The sequence below is a fragment of the Cervus canadensis genome, chromosome 12 (assembly GCF_019320065.1).
Source record: "Cervus canadensis isolate Bull #8, Minnesota chromosome 12, ASM1932006v1, whole genome shotgun sequence".
NCBI lineage: Eukaryota > Metazoa > Chordata > Mammalia > Artiodactyla > Cervidae > Cervus > Cervus canadensis.
This window is the reverse complement of record NC_057397.1, coordinates 9,222,654-9,241,330: the sequence shown is the minus strand read 5'-3', so window position 1 is coordinate 9,241,330 and position 18,677 is coordinate 9,222,654. Positions and strand designations below refer to the sequence as shown.

General features: G+C 54.9%; 2 protein-coding genes and 1 long non-coding RNA gene across 3 annotated transcripts; 2 read left to right on the top strand and 1 right to left on the bottom strand.

Moving 5' to 3' along the window:
* The first annotated feature begins 2,245 nt into the window (after window positions 1-2,245).
* Window positions 2,246-3,422, top strand: SLURP1 (secreted LY6/PLAUR domain containing 1). The gene is made up of 3 exons (XM_043483910.1): window positions 2,246-2,341; window positions 2,744-2,863; window positions 3,066-3,422. Exons 1-3 carry the CDS (start codon window positions 2,281-2,283, stop codon window positions 3,263-3,265), a joined length of 381 nt encoding a protein of 126 aa, XP_043339845.1. The 5' UTR covers window positions 2,246-2,280; the 3' UTR covers window positions 3,266-3,422.
* Window positions 3,423-6,374: 2,952 nt separating this feature from the next.
* On the bottom strand, window positions 6,375-10,053 carry THEM6 (thioesterase superfamily member 6). The gene is made up of 2 exons (XM_043484093.1): window positions 9,320-10,053; window positions 6,375-7,940 (listed from the first exon to the last, which is right to left on the bottom strand). The coding sequence occupies exons 1-2, from the start codon at window positions 9,830-9,832 to the stop codon at window positions 7,827-7,829; spliced, it is 627 nt and encodes a 208-aa protein (XP_043340028.1). The 5' UTR covers window positions 9,833-10,053; the 3' UTR covers window positions 6,375-7,826.
* On the top strand, window positions 9,507-18,327 carry LOC122451333. The gene is made up of 4 exons (XR_006272373.1): window positions 9,507-9,622; window positions 10,779-10,867; window positions 13,097-13,211; window positions 17,864-18,327. It is a non-coding gene; the product is annotated as an uncharacterized LOC122451333 (long non-coding RNA).
* Window positions 18,328-18,677: the final 350 nt, after the last annotated feature.

Sequence of the window (18,677 nt, the reverse complement as noted above, 5' to 3'; positions counted from 1 at the left end):
TGGGCAAGACTCGCAGTCCCAGCCAGCTCCCAGGGGCAGGACCCTTGCAGATCTGCTGCTGGGAGAGCACCTTGGACAAAGCCCCAGAACAGCAGGGGCCAGGAGGCCAGGAACGTTCACACAGTCTCAGACGCCACCCCCGGGGCCGTGTCTCTGGGTGCTGACCTTGGTCAAGGAGGAACCCTGCCCTCAGCTATCCACCAGGACTCCCACCTGGCTCTTGCCATGTCTCTCACAAAAACAAGGATGGTCGTGGGCCACTTAAGCCTTAAAGCCGGGATTGAGACTCAGTAAGGGCTCCCCTGGTAGCTCAGCTGGTAAAGAATCCGCCTGCAATGCAGGAGACCCCAGTTCGATCCCTGGGTCAGGGCATAGCAACCCACTGCAGTATTCTTGCCTGGAGAATCCCATGGAGGAGGAGCCTGGAAGGCTACAGTCAATAGGGCCGCAAGGAGTCAGACACAACTAAAGCGACTATGCACCCAGGCATGACTCTGCAAACACACGCACACATAGCCCTACAGGCAAACACGGGAAGGCTGTGTGTCCACCCTGGTCACTACCCCACCCCCCTCAGCACCCTCCCTGCCATCTCCACCTCCAAGGTCTTCCGGCTCCTTCAAGACTACTTTCCAGGGGGCCTGCCCCGACGGCCCACTGGGTCTCCTGGCCTGGAGCCCAGACCAGCCCACCCGGCTGCTGCTCCACATTCATCACCACCGCGACCTTCGCCAGCTAGTTTTCACAGCTGCCCCCTGGGCTATGGTCCTCTGCCTGCTTTACACCTGAAAGAAGGGGGTCAGGGTGGCTCACGAGCAGACCTGGTCACACAGAAGACTGGGGCTGCCAGGACCCACCCTGTCTCTGAGGCTCCACACCAGACCCTGCCCGGCTCCACTCACACAGTCCTCGGTGCCTCCACGGCCCAGGCCCCGGGGAAGGGCCGCCCCACTGCGTTCTGGGCCCACGCCTGCGTGTGACTCCCTCGTTTAACCTGCATTAACTACGGTCCTCCCTTTGCAAACAATTCCCTTTGTTTCCTTGCAACCACCTCCCCATCCACGAGGCCAGGTCACTTCTGCCCTCCAAATGCCCTGGGTCCCTAGTTCCATCACAGAAACAGAAATGCAGTCTGGAGGAAGGAGAGTCACCCCAAGGTCACAGACAGACAGCAGCACAGCCAAGACTCAAACCTAGGCCTCCCGAGGGCCAGCCCCAAGCTCCTCCCAGCACGTCACCCTGCCCTGAGACTGGGGTGTAACTCCCTGCCCTGCGGCACGGCCCACTCCCACCCTCCATCCAGCACATACTCCTTCATCCACCACCTCCCCACCACTTATTCTTTCATAAGTGGTGAAAGAATAAGTGGGCACGAGCCTCAAATGCCAGAACACGCCCCCTCCCTTTCCAACCAGCCCGCCCACCACCCATGCATCGTCCATCCTTTCATTCCTCCCTCCACCCATCCACTCGCTCAAGCATCACCCAGTTGTCTGTCTTTTCAACCATCCATCATCCATCCGCCCGTCCATCCACACACCCACCCACCCACCCACTGTGCCCTCCGAGGACAGAGAAATCCAAGGCTGGGACAGCAGACGGGACCCAGGCCTTTGGCACGGGGTGGACAGGTGGCAAGGTCAGCGAGAGGCAGAGCGCAGGGTGGATGCTGGGCAGCGCGAGGTGAAAGGCGGGCCTCACGGCGGGTCCGGGAGCCCTGCTGTCTGGGGCCGGGAACAGGAAGCTCAGGCCTGGTCTAAAGGCCATTTGTGAGGAAGTGGCTGGCGGTGATGAGGGCACCATCAGGGATGTGGGCCCGGGGCACCACACTCGGCAGCAGAAAGGGGCCTGCTGGCTCCAGGCCACCCCTGCGCCTCACCAGGCACTCGCCTCCTCTGCACCTGGTCTGACACCGCCACTCCGGACCTCAGCCCAGGGGTGCGGGGACAGGATCAGGTACACGCCCGGCAGAGGACGTCTGGGGTGGAGGGATGGGCCCTGGCCTGGGTGAGTTTGGGAGAGACCTGAGTCCAGGCCAGAGCCTGACAGGCGGCCCGTGGCTCCCGTGCGGCGGCCAGGGGAGGGGCCGGCCAGCTCCAGCACCCGGGGCTCCCGCCCCGAGGGCCGGCACCCACGCGTCCTCCACCAGCTGCCTCCCCAGCTTCCACCCGGCTGACTCATGGGCGGCTCCTGCCACCACCCAGAGTGGGGACCCAAGGGCTGGGTATAAATCCCCACAGGCGGCCGGCGGAGACCGTGGCTGCTCAGCTTGACTAAGGGATGGCCGTCCCCGGGGCCCTGCTGGCCCTGCTGCTCACCGCGGCCTCGGTCGTGCACCTGGGTGAGAGGGGCGGTGCGGCTGGCTGGCAGGGGGCCTGGCACTGATCCTCGCCCAGCCCACCTCCGCGGCGGGGAGGGGGTCACCACCTGGACTGGTCGCCCTTACCCTCTGGTCCTGAGCCCGGCTCCACGCGGGGCAGGGGTCACGGCCTGCTCTCCAGGCAGGGAGACCGAGGCTCGGGTTGGGGGTGCAGGGATCACGTCTAAGCCGGGAGGCTGGGCCTGAAGGGGCTCAGCGGGGCAAGGTGCTCCCCCAGGGAGGGACGCCAACACATGCTCCAGGCAGACCCATGGGGAAGGGCCCAGGACTGGACCACCCCTGGCCTCTTCTCCTGCCCTTCCTGCGACCCCCAGGGTGGGTCTCAGGGCCGGGTGGTGAGGGTCTGCTCCCGTCCCTCCCCAGGTGAGGCCTTAAGTTGCATCACCTGTGAGCAGCCCACGGCCCTTCCTCTGTGCAAGAACATTACCTACTGCAAGCCGGACGAAATAGCCTGCAAGACCACGCTGGTGACGGTGGAGGCAGGTGCGGCGGGGGCCCGGGGCTCCCAGCTCCCACCTCAGGGCCACACTGCAGACCCCAGCAGGGGCCGGGGTGACTTCCAGGCCGGTGGTCAGTTAGGGTGTCCTGGGAGGAGGCAGGAAGAGCAAGGTGAAGGGCGCAGACTGGGATGGCCAGGGAAGGCCGGGGCGGGGTGACCGCGCTCTGATGCCTGCCCTCCCTCCAGAGTTCCCCTTCAATGAGAGCCCCGTGGTGACCAGCACCTGCGCCAGGTCCTGCGAGGCCACCGACCCAGACAGCATCGGGGCTGCCCACCCCATCTTCTGCTGCTTCCACGACCTCTGCAACTCCGTGGGCGCTGCCAGGCTCAGTGCGGGAGCCCTGGCCCCCCTGGGGGCCGTGGTCCTCAGCCACCTCCTTCCCTGAGGTGCCCGACACTGCCGGCTGGCCGCTCTGTTGGCGCGCGCCCACGGTCCGAGCTCAGCAGGCACCAGGCTACTCATGGGACCCCGGGGGAGAGAATTGTTTTGGGGCACCCTCTGCCCTCCTCCCCTAAACCTGTGGGGTACATAAATAAACCTAGGAGACCATCTCTTCCTTCTGGACACTGAGAGCCTACAGGGCCGCCTTTGGGGAGCTGGGTGGGACCAGCCGTGTTCCGGCACTTGAGCCTCGTGCCCACCACTGCCGTTCTGAGCTGCTTCACAGACAGGCGGGCAGAGGCTTTGGGGACAAATGACTTCCTGCAGTCCGACCAGGACTTGTTGCTCAGCCCAAGGAAAATCTGACTCTGCTTCCAGAATATTTCCTGGGGCTCTGGAGGCATTCCCCCACCCCATGCCCCTCCCCAGGATGGGGAGGAAAAGGGGTGGAATCCAGTGTTCTCCGAGGGTGGGTGGGTCTGTGGGGCCCAGGTCTGCCGCGGCAGCAAGGTGGGGACCTGGGGAAGAGGGCATGTGGGGATGGCCTGCCCCCCCAGACTGGGTCTTCCCAAGGGTGTGGGGTTGGGTGTACCTGGGTCTGCGGGCACCCACACAACTCCCCAGGCCCCAGTTGCCTCCTGTGAGACAACAGGCCTATTACACCCTGAGCCCCGGGGACAGCTGAGATTAGAGAGGAGTGTGTGTATGAAACACGAAGGCTGTGCCCGCTTGCCTCAGACCCCCAGGGCTGGTTCAGGGGCTTCAGGGGCCCCCCGTGGTTTGGCCTGTCTGCTCAAGGATGGGCTGCAGAGTGTCCTTGGGGGCTGACCACCCCCTGGAGACTAGGATCCTTAGGCCCCAGGAAACCCTGCCAGCTGTCCTTGGCGTCCCGTTGCTCAAGCCCCACTGCAGGGAGTGGGAAGCAGGAGCTGGACTGACCCCCACCTGTCAGTGTCCACCTTGCCGTCGGGCGTCTGGGCTGGAGATTCTCCACATTCTGCATCACAGCCAGACTTCCAGACCACCCCTGATGTGACCCTGCACTTGGAGGCCAGGGCCACCACTCACCTTGAGGCACAGTGAAGCCACGTCACTGTCCCCTTCAGTCTCACCAGCAGAGCAAGAGGGGGGCACCTCTGGGCGCTTCAGGGGTGCAGGGCAGGTGTGCAGCTGGGAGAGGCATGGCAGCTGCCTGCTCCCAGAGAAGGCGGGTGGGTGGGGGCAGGCACCTGCGGGGCCTCCACGTGGCCAGCAGAGGGCGCGCACCCCTCGGACTCCTTGCCCAGCACCAGGGTCATGGGTCCTCCCTGCCCACACCTCCAGCGGGAGCCATGCAGGGCGGCCTGAGCACACCGGGGCCCGCCAAGCCCCTGCCCTGGCCCTGGGCACGCCCGCTGGTCTGCGCCCCTGTGGGAGCTGGGTAGGTCACTGCTGGGGGCCACGAGAGTGGCTAGCAGGTGGCTGCAGGGTGGACGGCAGCTGCCCACACCATCTGCGAGCGTGTGGGGCCTTGAGGCAAGTGGGTGCTGATCGCACACCCCCACCTCCCGTCACGTGGAAGTGGGTGGGTCACAAAGAGCTGTGGCGGGGAGACGCTCCATAATGGGCCCTCTGCCCCCTGCTCACTGGCCAGAGAAAGAAGGGCCCCTCTTCCACCATGAGTACCTCTTCCATCAGGACAGATGGCGAGGAATGCCACCACCTCCCCCAGGAGCTCCGCCTCCCGGGACGTCCTGCAGGCAGGTGGCAGGGGGTGGGGGTCACCTGGGGAGCCAGACACCGCACAGACCACAGGGGCGGGGGCCTGGGGTGGACGGTCCTGTAGCCACTGGCCTGCGGGAGGGGGAGGGTGGTCCAGGGAGAACCAGGGCCCAACCCACATGCGGGCTGACAGTCATTTGAGCTTCTCAACAAAAGCGGCCACTGCATGGGATCAGTGGATCTTGTGAGAACTAGGCTGCAGATACACTCCCAAAGCCCAGTCCTGAAGCCAGGCCCCCTAGTCAACAGGTACCCTTCTCTCCTCTACTACAGGCCTGTCCTCCAAGTGCAGACCCAGAGCCTCCCCTCCCCACCCCCCAGCTAGGCTGCATCTCCTGAAGTGGACACAGAAGTCCCCATACCCCTGGGGCAGCCACACGCAGCCTAGATGCCTGTGACCATCCTGAACACCCCCCCCCCCCACCCGCCCACCACCAACAACCGTGCCAAGCGGGGCAGACCATGCCCAGGCACCTCCATCCCATCTCCCCAGCCAGCCACTAGGGGGCCACTGGCTCAGTGCACCATTTCCTGTCTGTGGTCCCGCCAAGAACTTGTCCTGTCTGGCAGCAGTCAGCTCAGTCACCTGCCACGATCCCCCAAACCCTGCCGCCCCTCCCTACAGGCCCTCTGCAAACATGTATCACGTGAAGAGAAACAGACCTTCTGGGAGGGGGCCCATGTGACCTTTACGTGGCCATTGGCTCAGGACAGGCACGAGGCCTCGCCTGGCAGGCCTCAGGGCCCTCAGGGAAGATGGAAGGTGAAAAGGGCTGAGGCTCCAGCCAACCACCCTGGCAGCGCAGCACTGCCCTGCTCCGAGCTTCTCCAGCCCCACCACCCCATCGCTGAATAGCCTGCTGCACACCCAGCCACTTCCAATGGCCCTTCTCTCCCAGGCCCCAGTGCTGGCCCCTGCTGGGGCAGGCAGGCAGAGCATGGACACCACCCCCTCCCCCCCCACGCACCTGCCTTCCGTCCCAGGGGTCCCATCCCTGCCCTCCTGGGGGTGCCTGCACAACAGTCCCTCTGCTCACCCTCTCCACCCCCACTAAAGCCCACTGACCTCTGCCCCACCTGCCAGCCCTCACCCTGCCTAGTAAGCCCAGGAGCCTGGGGGCCCAGACCCAGAGTCTGGGGTGGCACCTCCCAAGCCTCTGTGGACAACCACAGAGGAGAGGGCCAGTCTGTAAAGGGCTTGGGGCAGCTCCTTTCTGGCCTCAACCCCGTGATCCGCAGAACGGGCACAAGTCCTGCCCTGCCAGCGTGGACCCCAAGTTCACCCAGCAATCCCGACAGCACCCCCCGCCCCACATCAGAAGGGCTTCGGAAATGAAGACTCCCCAGCACGCTCACGTTGAAGGCCTTTACTCTTGGGCTTTCCTTAAATAAAACAGAAACACAGCAGTGTTCCCCGTGGCTGAGGAGGACCATGCCGTGGGGGCAGGGGAAGAAGAGGGCCGTGGCCGTGCTCCTGGCCCCGCCGGCGGGGGGTGGACGAGGCGGCCAGGGAGAAACCCTGGGCCCCTCTGGGCTGCCCCGGGGGCTGGCGGGGGCAGCTGAAGGGGCACAGGTGAGCGGGCACCCTGCCCGGGGCAGAACCCACCCCCAGAGCCCAGACTGTCCCCAGTCAGGGACGAGGCCCACCTGCACTGCCCTCGTGCTCTCCACGGCCCTGGACCAGTTCCTGCTTCTCCCCAAGCCACCCTCGCTCCAGCTGCAAGGCAAGAGAGCGGGCAGGCCCCGGCTGGCACCTCAGCAGGCTGGTGACACCAGGACAGAGCTGCTTGAGCAGCCCCAGCCCCCTGCAGGAAGCAGCTCTCAGCGCAGGAAGAAACAAACAGATCAACAGCCGGGCAGGACGTCGGGCCAGGCAAGGACAGCCCCAGCGGGAGGGCAGAGGCGCTACAGGCCCAGAGAGGGCAGGACCCCAGCTGGGGTGACACAGCACGGTCCTATGGGCACCAAGGGGTGCAGACAGGTGAGGGCACCCAGGCAGGACCCCATGCCTCTCCCCAATCCCTCCTCAGCAGCAGGTTCTGACTAGGACCCCCCACCCCCAGCTGTGACAGCTCACCGCCTCCACCAGAGCCGCTGCACAGCTGACCTGCGCTGGGCCCACCGTACTCTCCAAGGCCCCGCTGCCACCCCAGCACCTGGTGACCAGGCCTCTCTCCTGAGTGCCCTGGGCCCGTCTGCCTGGCCACACTCTGCCCCGCCCCCACGCGCAGCAGAGGGATCTGCCTTGAAATGCTGCTCTGATCCTTCCAGCTCCTCGGGGGCCCATATCAGGACCCAGGCCTTGGCCAGCTCCCTGCCCCGCCCCCGGCCCTACCTCCAGGACTGCTCCGGCCTCACCCCCAATGGCAGCCTCAGACTCCAAGCTCTGGCACTCAAGGCAACTCCAGCCCGCTCCCTGCGCCAGGCACCCGCCCACTCAGAGCACGGAAGCCTGGCTTCACCTGCAAGGCAGCCCACCCCAAGCCCCTGCTGCCTGCATGCCAAGGGCCCTGGGCCTCCTGGTTTGCCCATCGTCACCACCCAGAGGGCAGATCTGGCCTGGGTGCCTGCATCACCCCCACCCCGTGCTTGGCATGGGATGAGGTATGGAGGGGCATCAATAATGGAGGCAGGGGAGGGCCTTGAGCGTGTGAGGGGGCTGGGTGGGTCGCAAGGTCACTCCAGCTCAGAGAGGGCCCAGTCCAGCCGGCCCATGCTGCACTCTCTGCCCCCTGGCAGGTGGGGAAGGGTGGGCAACGGCCTCCAGGTCAAGGCTGGTGGGCAGGGATGGCAGGCTGTGGCGGTCACTGGTCTTTGAGAACGTCGTGGAGCCCGCTCTCGGCCCGGAGCAGCTGGCTGCTGGCCTCATTGTAGGCGATCCAGTGCTGCAGGTCAGCTGGCAGCTCTGGGGGCTCCACCTGCAGAGGGAGATGGGGGTGAGACCGGATCCAGACTCGGCTGCAGCCCAGCCCTCTCCACGAGGCTGGGTCACCCCACACCAGCCTTTCAGCACGCAGATCCCGGGCACTGGGCTCAGCCTGACCCACGCTAAACCCGACACTGCACCTGGGGCCCTCTGCCCCATCTGGGACCGGACATCCACGGGGTGTCCCTGCCAGGCTGGGTGAGGGCCATCTCACCTCTCACGTGGGAGTCACCCTTCAGCCCATACCTGACCTCATGGCACCCTCCCCTGCAGGAAAGTGGCCTTGGCTCCCTCTCCTCCACACTTTGGTCGCAGCTGAGTCCACGGATTTACAGCCTCGATGGCTCCCCCCCTCCCACTCTCCTGACAATGAAGGGACACACACAGCATCTCTGTGGGTGTGAGGTGGGTGGGATCCAGGCTCTCTGGGGGTGTCCTTGACTCAAAGAGACAGAAAAGCAGCGGGCTGGGCCTCTGGCCTGCTGTGTAGCCTCAAGCATTTCGCATCGCCTCTCTGAGCCTGTTTCCCCACCTCTGATATAATGCAAAGTCATGGCCTCACCATGAGGTGAGGCTGTCTCCCTCTTCTGCACCTGTCCACGGCCAGAGAGGGCAGCGCCCTGTCTGAGGGCACCAAGGGGTCCAGCAGGTCCTGGCTCTGGCATGCAGGTGCCCAAGCATTAGGCACCTGTCTGCAGCAGGAGCCTGCCCTGGCAACCGGCACCGCAGCAACGTCCCCAGGGCGCAGTTGCCATGCCGCAGCGGCAGGCCCAGCTGGGCTGGGAAGAGCAGACCCCGGGGAGGGGCCTTGAGCCCCAGGCAAGTGCTGCGGCCCTCTTTTCTCCAACTGGAAAAGGCGCAGGGCCTGCAGCTCTAGAGAGCTCAATTCTCACCAGAACACAGGGGATGGTGACCCAGCCCCTCAGCTCTAATCTGGGTGAAGGGGGGGTCTCAGGTCCTGAGAATACCCACCAATCTCCTGTCACCGACACCACCCCCACCCTAACTCCATCCTTCGTTCAGAACCGAGAACCCGTGAGACGGGCTCAGAACTCTCGGCCACACTTGGACCCCCTGAGGAGAGGGGTCTTCCCTGTTCTGGAAAATGTGGAGGATGTGGCAGGGAGCCTTGAGGAGCCAGGTTCATAAGAAGCGGCGGGAGAGGGGCAAGCTGAGTCCAGCTATAAAGAGGTGATCAGGGAACCCTGAGGGGTCTCACGAAGAAAGGCATCAGTGAAGAAGGCCCTGGCCTGGGACCAAAGGGAAGGGCGGGATGAGAGCGTCCCTCAGAAGGGAGGCGGCAGTGTGGGGCCAGGAGGCCAGGGGTCCTCAGGGGCCAGGGGAGACGTGCGGGGGACGGGGGACGCTCACCCTGCGCTTGCACAGGTGCTGAACGACTCGCTCTGGCGAGATGCCCAGCACGTGCTGGCGGGAGCGCAGCAGCGCGCACACGAAGCCGTCGCGCAGGCTGATGAAGCGCGCCTCCACGTAGAAGGCGCGGTCGTCCCAGCCCAGCAGGCGCGTGCGCACTTCGAACGGCTCGAACAGACGCAGCGAGCGGCGGTAGCGCGCGCAGGAAGCAGCCAGCACGGCGCGCGCCCCGAGCGCGCGCAACGCCTCGAGCACACCACAGCGGGCCAGGTGCGCGGCGCGCGCCACGTCGGCCTCACGCAGGTAGCGCGCGTTGTTCATGTGCAGCAGCAGGTCCAAGTCCGAGGGCAGCACGCGGCCCGCGTAGCTCTGCTCAGCCAGCAGGTCGCGGACGCGCGGCTGCAGCAGGCGCGCGCGCAGCACGGCGCACGGCACGCGCACGAGGTACCAGCCGTCCAGCAATGCGAAGTAGGCTAGGGCCAGGGCCAGCAGCGCTACGAGCAGCTCCAGCATCGTGGCCGCGGCCGCAGCGGGCGCCGGGCGCGGGAGAGCCGTCAGCGTGGTTGCCGGCTCCGCGCGCAGCGTTGCAGCCGGCGGCGCTGATTCCGCTGCTCAGCCGGCCGGCCTGGGAACCGTTGAGCAGTGCGCGGGCGGAGCGAACCATCTCGCGAGGCCGGCTGAGGGGGCGACGCGCCTGGCGCCGCGGGCGAAGTACCGCGTCTTGCCGCGGCAACCCCCCCCCCGCTCGCAGTGGTTTGTCCCACCCCGCGGCGCGAGCGTCTTTCGCTTTCTCCGCGGCGGGCGGGGCATAGGGAGGCGAGCCCTGGGGTCGCAGCGGCACCTGGCGGTCACTCCCAGCGTTACAGACGCAGGAGCGTCCCCGGGTCTCCCGCAGCGTCGCCCCCAGTGTCTGGTAGCGCGAGCCCCTCGCGCCTTTCCCTGGCCCTTGAAGACTCGGATTGACCCCGGAATTCCACATCTAATTTGGGAGAGCCTCCAGCACTTCCCTGGCCTAGGCTGTGGAATTGTGCGGGAGGGATGGACATAGCCCGGTCCCCTGCGGCGTTACTTGGAGATGACTGGAAACCGACCCTCCTCTGCTCCCGAACCTCCAGGGGCTCCCCGCTTTCGCAGGACGACAGCCCCATGTGCGGGCGGATTCAAGGAGTGTCTCACTGTGGCCCCAGTACACCTGTTCAGTCTCAGCCTGTGACCTCATTAACTCCTCTGCACTCACCCCTGCCCCCCAAGATCCTGACAACCGCAACCTCATTTCCAAGCATTCCCACCCTTTGCCCTTTTTAGAAACGGGAGCAAAGAACATCCAGGGTGGAGAGGGAGGAGTTAGTAACTGAAATGACTCAGCAGTGGATTCAATGGTAACTTGACTTAGGCACCTGGGACGCCTGGCCTGACGCGCTGCTGCACTGAGTCAGTGTCCTGTCCGTCTTCTCTGCAGGGCTTTGCGCGAAGACCAGCTCCCCTGACCAGCCTTCAGGCCTCTCCACCGACCGCATCTGCCAGTGACCCCCGAGGCCGCCTGCTCAGGTCAGTATTAGAGTCCTGGGAGGGTGGGCTTGCAGAGTGAGGGCTGCAGTCCAGTGGCTCTGAGAAGGTGTCTGGCAGCAGCTGGACTGAGGAAGCCGTCTGTCTGTCCAGTCCACTCCCAGTGGGCTTGGGCTGCAGGGCTCTCGCAGGCCGGGAAGAAGAAGCTCCTGGGGCAGCCGTGGTCTGCAGTCCACGGAGCTGGGTGCTAGGCGGCCTCCTCGCCAGGGTCAGTGTCGGGCAGAGGCTGAGTGGTTTGCTTTTCTGGCTTTGCTTCTGGGACCAGTAGCTGGGCGGAGTAGGGCCAGAGTTGTCCTAGGTCCCTGGATCTGTTTGGATACTCCCAGGAACAGGGGGCTCATTTCCTGTCAGGGCGGGTCCACCTGCCCTAGGAAACCCTGGCAGTAAGAAGACCCTTCCCACACATGCTCACACTTGTGCCTGTGATGCTGTCCCTGCCCTGGCTGGGCTCCGAGCCGTCTGTCCGGGGGTGGGCTAGCTTCTTAGGGTCAATAGAATGCTATGCCCTTGTCACCCACCTTGTCCCATCCCCCAGGGGAGGACCCCATAGCTAGAGAGCTGGTTCTGGAGACCACAGCGCAGCTTGGTGGGTGAGGCTCCAGCGGCCCCGCCCTCCTCACAGCCCGTGTGCCCACCACCTGGCTCCTTCTGAGCTTCTGCTGTGCAGGTCACCCAGCACACACACGTACACACACACATGTGCATACACGCATACACACATGCACACGTGCACACACAACACACGGGTGCACACACATGCACCCACATACACATGCACACACGGATGCACGCACACACATACATACACATGTACACACCACACACGGGCGCACACAGACGTGCACATCGACACGCACACACTGCACATGCTGTTCCCTCTACAGGGGACCCTCCCTTCCATCTGCCCCTTTCTGGAAACCCAAACTGGGCTAGATCCCCAGAGTACTTTTACACTGGTGCAGTCCGTAGGTAGCGGGTGCTCTCTCCCGTGGCCAGGGCTGGTCTGTCTTGTTGACTGCCAAATCCCAAGGCCAGCGGGATGCCTGGTGCACTGAAGGTGCTCAAAATGTGAATGCCATAAGCACCAGCGCCTTCTCCACGTCCCCGCCATCCGGCTGCCTCTGTCCCACCCAGTGGACACACAGATCTTGTGATAGGTCGCTGGCACCTTGTGGAGGGCTAGAAGGAGTCCTGGGTGCAGGACCTTGATCCCTTCCCTTGGCCCTGGAGCCTCCGAACCTGCGGAACCAAGCAGGGCAGATGAACAGAGGGGTACTTCTGGGTCCCTTGGTTCCTAAGGACTCTCGTATCTGGGTAGCGCCAGGCATTGCCGCCAGAGGCAGGCCTGCATACTAAGCTCCACTGGCCGCCTCCTGGATTCGAGCCTCCAAGTGAGGAGAAGCATGGGCTCAAGACGCCACCCGATGAAGCAAAAGCAGCAGTGCCTGTAGTCAGAACCAGCAGGCAGCCCCTGGACCCTGAAAAGTTGTTGCTGAACCCACGCAAAGACGCCGGGATTCTTGGCCTCTGGAGGAGAAGAATTCAATCCAGGGCCAGAGACGAGGCTTGATCGCTCAGAGCTTTTGTGCAATAGGGTTTATTAAAGTATAAAAGGGATAGAGAAAGCTTCTGACATAGACATCAGAAGGGGCCAGAAAGAGTACCCCCTTGCTAGCATTAGCAATGGAGTTATATACTCTCAAATTAGTTATTACAGTGAATCAAAAGAATGTCTGGAGGTTGTAAAGACCTCACCAGACTGTCAGGGAGTGTTTAATGGGAGGATTCCTATGTGCTATTTCTCATAAGTCCTCTGTTCCTTATCAGCTTCTGCCAGAAGCGAGTAGAACTGTAGGCAGCTCTCAGGACTGAGGTCATTGTGTGAGACAGGCTTGGGCCTCCTTTAGTAAACATTCTCTTTATGACAAAACTGCTTAGTCTCGCCCCCCTTTCTTGAGATGTGGATTGTCTCCTGACCTCGTGACCATTATTATGCTTTGTTTCCTTGGTAACGGTTACTGTATGTTTGGTTTTCTGATTTTTATCATTATCGAAAGAAATTTCTTGTACTACAGCCTATATATACTCACAGAAAAATCATTAAAGCACCTTTGCTCCATCAGAGCTTGGGTCCCTGTGTCTTTCTCTCCCTCTCTCTCTTCACCTCCCTCCAACTGTCTCACTTTCTTATCGTCGACTCCGGACCACCAGGTTCCGGTCCATTAAAGGACCCCAACAAGTGGCACCCAGAACACGGACACTGGTATACGTGGCATTTCGGACGGAGTGACTCCAGGCTTATTGAGGTCTGGACCTATTGAGGTCGGTAAGTACTAAGACACGGGTCAAACGGCTGGAAAGCCCCATCATTTCTCTGTTTTACTTCACTGTTTGTTTAAAGCTCAGGGACTTTTGGTTTCGCGTCAATGAATAGAGGCTTACTTTCAAATAGTGGTTAAATGTAATCCTTGGTTCCCTGATAAATGCAGTTTTGATTTAGAAATTTGGCACCGGGTCAAAGAAAGTGTTGAATGAGCCACCAAACAAGGAAAAAATATTCCAATTGATTTCTAGCCCCATGGGCTCTCATTAAAGCTGTAATTCTGCCATTTCAAGGTAAATTCTAGCCCTTCCAATATTCGACAACAGACGGAACACTTATTACATGAATATAAATTAAATGATAAAACTTTACAAAAGGCCCAATTAAAACAACCTAAAATATTTCAAAATTTTCTTACTAGCCCTGGCCCGGCTGCTCCAAATGCTCCTCCTCTGCCAACAGGCTCAACTCCAAAAGTCTCTCCTTTGTTGGAACCTAATGAAAGTTATGCTAATTTTTAAGCTAAATTAGAAACTGCTATTTCCCATACTGTAATCGGAGAAGAAACCAAGAAACAGCTAGAGAAATTACTTGCTTATGAGAATACAAATCAGGAATGTCAAAGAACTATCGCTGCAATTCGTGAGACTGGGACTATTATTGATTATTTGAAGGCTTGTCACAATCTAAGATCAAAAACTCAAAAGATGCAAATACTAGCTGAAACAACGGTTACTACCTTTATTTATTTATTTTTTTTTAAGGTTACTACCTTTAAAAAGGGGAATGAAGGATGCTTTACGCATGGAGATAAAAACCATTTAAAAAGGGACTGCCTGAAGAAGGCTAATAAAAAACCTCCAAGAATTTGCCCTCGCTGCCGTAGAGGAATGCATTGGGCCAAAGACTGTAAATCTAAATCCGATATTGAAGGAAAACCTATCCAGGAAACTCCAAACAGGGGACACCGCCCCCCCCCCCCGCCCCGCCGCCAGGTCCCCTACAACAAAAACCAGGGGCAAATTCTATCTTTTCCCTCAAACCCTCAACATCAATATACCAGCCCTAAATGATTTTTTCCTTTACCCTTAAGCAGTCCCTTCTAGAGTACCTACCGGACTTTTTGGACCCCTGCCCCCACAAACCTTCAGTCTTTTATTTGGCCGATCTAATTTGGCTTCTAAAGGAATTACTGTTTACCCTGAAATAATTGATTCAAATTATAAAGGAGAGATTCAAATTATGATGTCATCTCAGATTCTATGGCAATTCAGAAAGGGGGACAAAATTGCTCAATTACTTCTTTTGCCTTACATTTTTATTAACTCCTCTAATAATGTACAGACAGGCGGATTTGGCAGTACAGATCAAAAACAATCCTTATGGGCATCATTGGTGTCTGAATATGCCTGACCAAATATAAATATCAAAATTAATGGTAAAAGATTTTCTGGTCTCCTCGGCACTGGATCTAATATTACTATTATTTCCAAACACTTATGGTCCAAATCCTGGCCTATACAAAAGTTCTCTTGCCAAATTGCAGGGATTCCTCAAACCAAAGTACAAGAAATTTACCAAAATGTTCAAATCTAGCCATATGATAGACCAAAAGGCCACCCTACAACATTAAGACCTTATGTGATAGATGCACCCCTTAATCTAATAGGAAGGGACTTACTTATGCAATGGCAAATTCAGATATACATACCACATTTTTCCTAGGGGCCACTGCTTATTTAACAAACAAAACAATTACTAAAATAACTGAGAAAAATGACAAGCCTGTTTGGACAGAGCAATGTCCCTTACGAAAGAAAAATTACAAGCTACTAAAGAACTTATAGACACACAATTAGAATTGAAATATATTGAGGAATCTTGCTCTTCTTGGAACTCTCCTATTTTTGTTATAAAAAAGAAATCTAACAAATGGTGTCTCTTAACAGACCTTAGAAAAGTTAGTGCATCTATGAAACCTATGGGTGCATTACAACCAGAGATCCCATCACCTATTACTATTCCTCAAAATTGGCACATTATTATTACTGATTTACAAGATTGCTTTTTTAATATACCTTTACACCCTTTAGACTGGGAGAGAGTCACTTTCTCTCTCCCTTATCCTAATCATATCGGGCCTCATAAAAGATTTCAATAGACTATGTTACCCCAAGTTATGCTTAACAGTCCTAGTATTTGTCAAAATTTTGTAGCCAAGGCTTTACTTCCTATGTGACAGCAATTCCTTCATGCATATATCATTAATAATATACTATAACTACAAAAAGGAGAAATGATATTTTTGACACTGAATGGCCATGATATTCTTTAGACTCCAGAGAAAACTGATTAAAAGAAAATCTTTTTTAAAATTGCAAAAGTGGTTCTTCTTACACGTGCAGTTAGGAAAAGGTTCTTGTTAAAATACTTTTTTGGAGCTCCAGTTCTGCCTGGGAAACAAAAACAGGCCTAAGAAAAAACCTAAAGTTAACTCTCATCCTGTCCTTGGGATACACAGCCCACTCTATCAAGGACTCCAGCCATAAACAAATTGGTGGAACTCAAAATAAATAAATAAAAAGATATCTTAAATTTCAAATGGAAAACTATGCCTATCTATCTAAAATTATCTATGTCTGAATATATGTCTTTGTTTTTGGATAATATGAAGTTAATAAACTCTATTTAAATTCAACTTCACATGAACTGAAAAATATTCAATATTAAATATAATGTTTATTTAAATGTAAATATAATTTAAATATAATTATTTGTTAATCTAATTAAGACATGTCTTAAGTCATCAACATTATATAATACTTTTATTATGCCTAGGTTTAAGGTAAACGAAATTTGTCAACAAAAAGGTAACTCTTTTATATATATATATATATATATATATATAAATGAGATGAAAACCTTTAGATAAACTCTATTAAAAATAATTATATTTTTGATAGAATAATCTATTATTATAATCTATTATTACAATCTAAAACAATCTCTTAGGATTGGGGTAACTTAAGTTTCTGGAGTTATACTAAACTAAATAATAAAAGTTTATTAAATAACTAGGTCATTTCCAAATGAAGTAAGATTTTAAAACATTAATTACTGAACATTAACTTCTTCTTACAAAAAGTTTTTCTTACAGAAAAACTAAAGAGATTTTAAGCTATTAATAAATATGTATATATTTATATAAAAAATAAATATATATATTATAACATATAATATGATATAATAAATATATTCACCAATCTGTAAAATACTAAAATACAAGACACTTCATAGTTGCTAAAGAAAAGTAAGATATATGCTTTTTTTAAAAAAAAGAAAAATAAGATATATGCTTTTAATAAAAAGGTATAAGAAATGGCAAATAAAATGATGAATACAAAAATATAAAAAAAGGTTTATGACAAATAAAAGAGAATTTTATGGCAAATAGATGTGACTCATTACCCTGAACTTTCTTCCTCTTCCTTCTTCCATGTCTCAATCAATACAAATTCTTCTTTTCTAGGGGCCACACCTGTCCAAGGTAAAACTACATAACATGTTATAACCCACCTATCAACTTACTTTGCGATAATGAGAACACCTAATTCTATAAAAACGGACAATGCCCCTGCCTATATTTCTAAGCAGTTGAAACAATTTTTACATTCCTTCTCTATTAAACAGATCACAGACATTCCTTATAACCCACAAGCACAAGACATAATTAAACAAACACATCACACACTGTAACTGCAAATAAAAAATTAAATAAGGGGAAATACCCAGGAACACTTTTATCTTCCTTATCCAGAACAGACTTTACTAGATTCTAATGCAATATATTCTTTAAGCCTATAACTACTGTTAATATAGCTTTATTTCTGTTTCCAGTCTGTAAGATTCTTAAAACAACATCAACTTCGATGCCTGTTTCACAATACAAAACAAAAACAACATAAAAAAGACACCATTTGCCAAATAAATTATTTGTTCCTAAGAATATCAAAAATGCAAAATATTCACCTTCTTTTCAGGTCTGTCTTGAAAGTATAATCACCTTCTTTAACACACTGAACAGAGATTCAACAGCTGCCAGGCTGCATTTCTTTTCCAAGGACAAGGTCAAATATATTTGGATATGAGCAACATTTCATTTGTCAAGTTGTTCTGCATCAGTTTTTCAATAATTTCACTTAGGAAAAAATGTTTGAATGTTTGCTTCTAATCCTTTGCCCCAAATAACACAAACCGCTTAAAACACAGTCAGATTCCATTTCTTTTTATATCAGGAAAAATGTATGTACTGAATGAAGAGAAAATCAACCCATTAATTCAAAACCACAGCCAAATACCAGTCCCAAACAGATCTCTAGATGACTTTTTTCTTTTGGACTGAAATGTTTCCTAGGAATGTTTTCATCATTATCGCTTTCCTTTCTTTCTATAACTATTGTTAACATAGCCTTATTTGTTTTAAATTTTTTAAACTCACCTCAAGGAGATATTTTGACAAAAGCAGAAAAACATTTTGAAACATTAAAGGACACCTGCCTTCCTTTGCCCATTTGATATCAAGATGGGTTTAACTAATCAATGGAAATCTAAGAAACTAATCTTACAGGGAAAGGGGTATGCTTCTATTTCTCCAGATGGATCCAGTGACCTCACATGACTTCCTCTTCAGAAGATTCAAGGGGGCCCCCAGCATTCAGACTAGAGACAAAACAACAAAAACCCCAGGAGGAAGGAATTCCAATACAAGCCATGGCAGCTTTAAGAACTTCCAAAAAACGCCACACTCGACATCACCGACCTTATGATCTCCCTCCTTGGGGACAGATAAAAATCCTTACTAATCAAACTGAAAATCTGATTTCTCAACAGGGAATGCCTCGGAATCCTGAAAATACTTTTCTTCGCTATGCTTGCTTTGCTTGCTTTTTTCTCCCCCACTCAGGCTGACTTGATTGATCACACTTATTGGGCTTATGTACCTAGCCCCCGTTTTTAATTGTAGGTTATAAAATGGACAGATGTAAGACCAATCATATCCACTAATGACTCAACACATATGCCCCCTCCTTGGAACTTGGAGGGGCCCTCTCATCCTGAAGAAGAAGAAAAACTAATTAATATCTCTCTAGGTTATGAAGTCCCTCCTTTGTGTATGGGCCCAACAGAATTATGCATAAATATTAGCCGACAAGCTTGGGCTTTCGCCCTGCCTCCAAAAGAGGACTTTTGGATGCTGCTTGGATTATTTACTGCCCTTTCTTTGTCCATCAGCCATGTTTACACTACTGAAACTTTAGGGAAAGAATTAGGGGAAGAACAAAGAACACTGTGCGAAGGGTTTACTAATAAGAACTTTAAATATATTCCTGTTCATTGGGACAAAGTCAGGCCAGATCAGGAAAATCAGTGTTTATGGCTAATCATACAGTTGTCGACTGGGGACCCCAT

What these genes read in the sequence shown, in the direction of transcription:
- THEM6 (XM_043484093.1), bottom strand. Translation starts at nt 9,832, where the DNA reads ATGCTGGAGCTGCTCGTAGCGCTGCTGGCCCTGGCCCTAGCCTACTTC. An exon ending in AGCACCTGTGCAAGCGCAGG is followed by an intron (nt 7,941 to 9,319) that starts GTGAGCGTCCCC and finishes CTCCCTCTGCAG; the next exon opens with GTGGAGCCCCCAGAGCTGCC.
- SLURP1 (XM_043483910.1), top strand. Translation starts at nt 2,281, where the DNA reads ATGGCCGTCCCCGGGGCCCTGCTGGCCCTGCTGCTCACCGCGGCCTCG. An exon ending in GGCCTCGGTCGTGCACCTGG is followed by an intron (nt 2,342 to 2,743) that starts GTGAGAGGGGCG and finishes GTCCCTCCCCAG; the next exon opens with GTGAGGCCTTAAGTTGCATC. An exon ending in GCTGGTGACGGTGGAGGCAG is followed by an intron (nt 2,864 to 3,065) that starts GTGCGGCGGGGG and finishes CCCTCCCTCCAG; the next exon opens with AGTTCCCCTTCAATGAGAGC.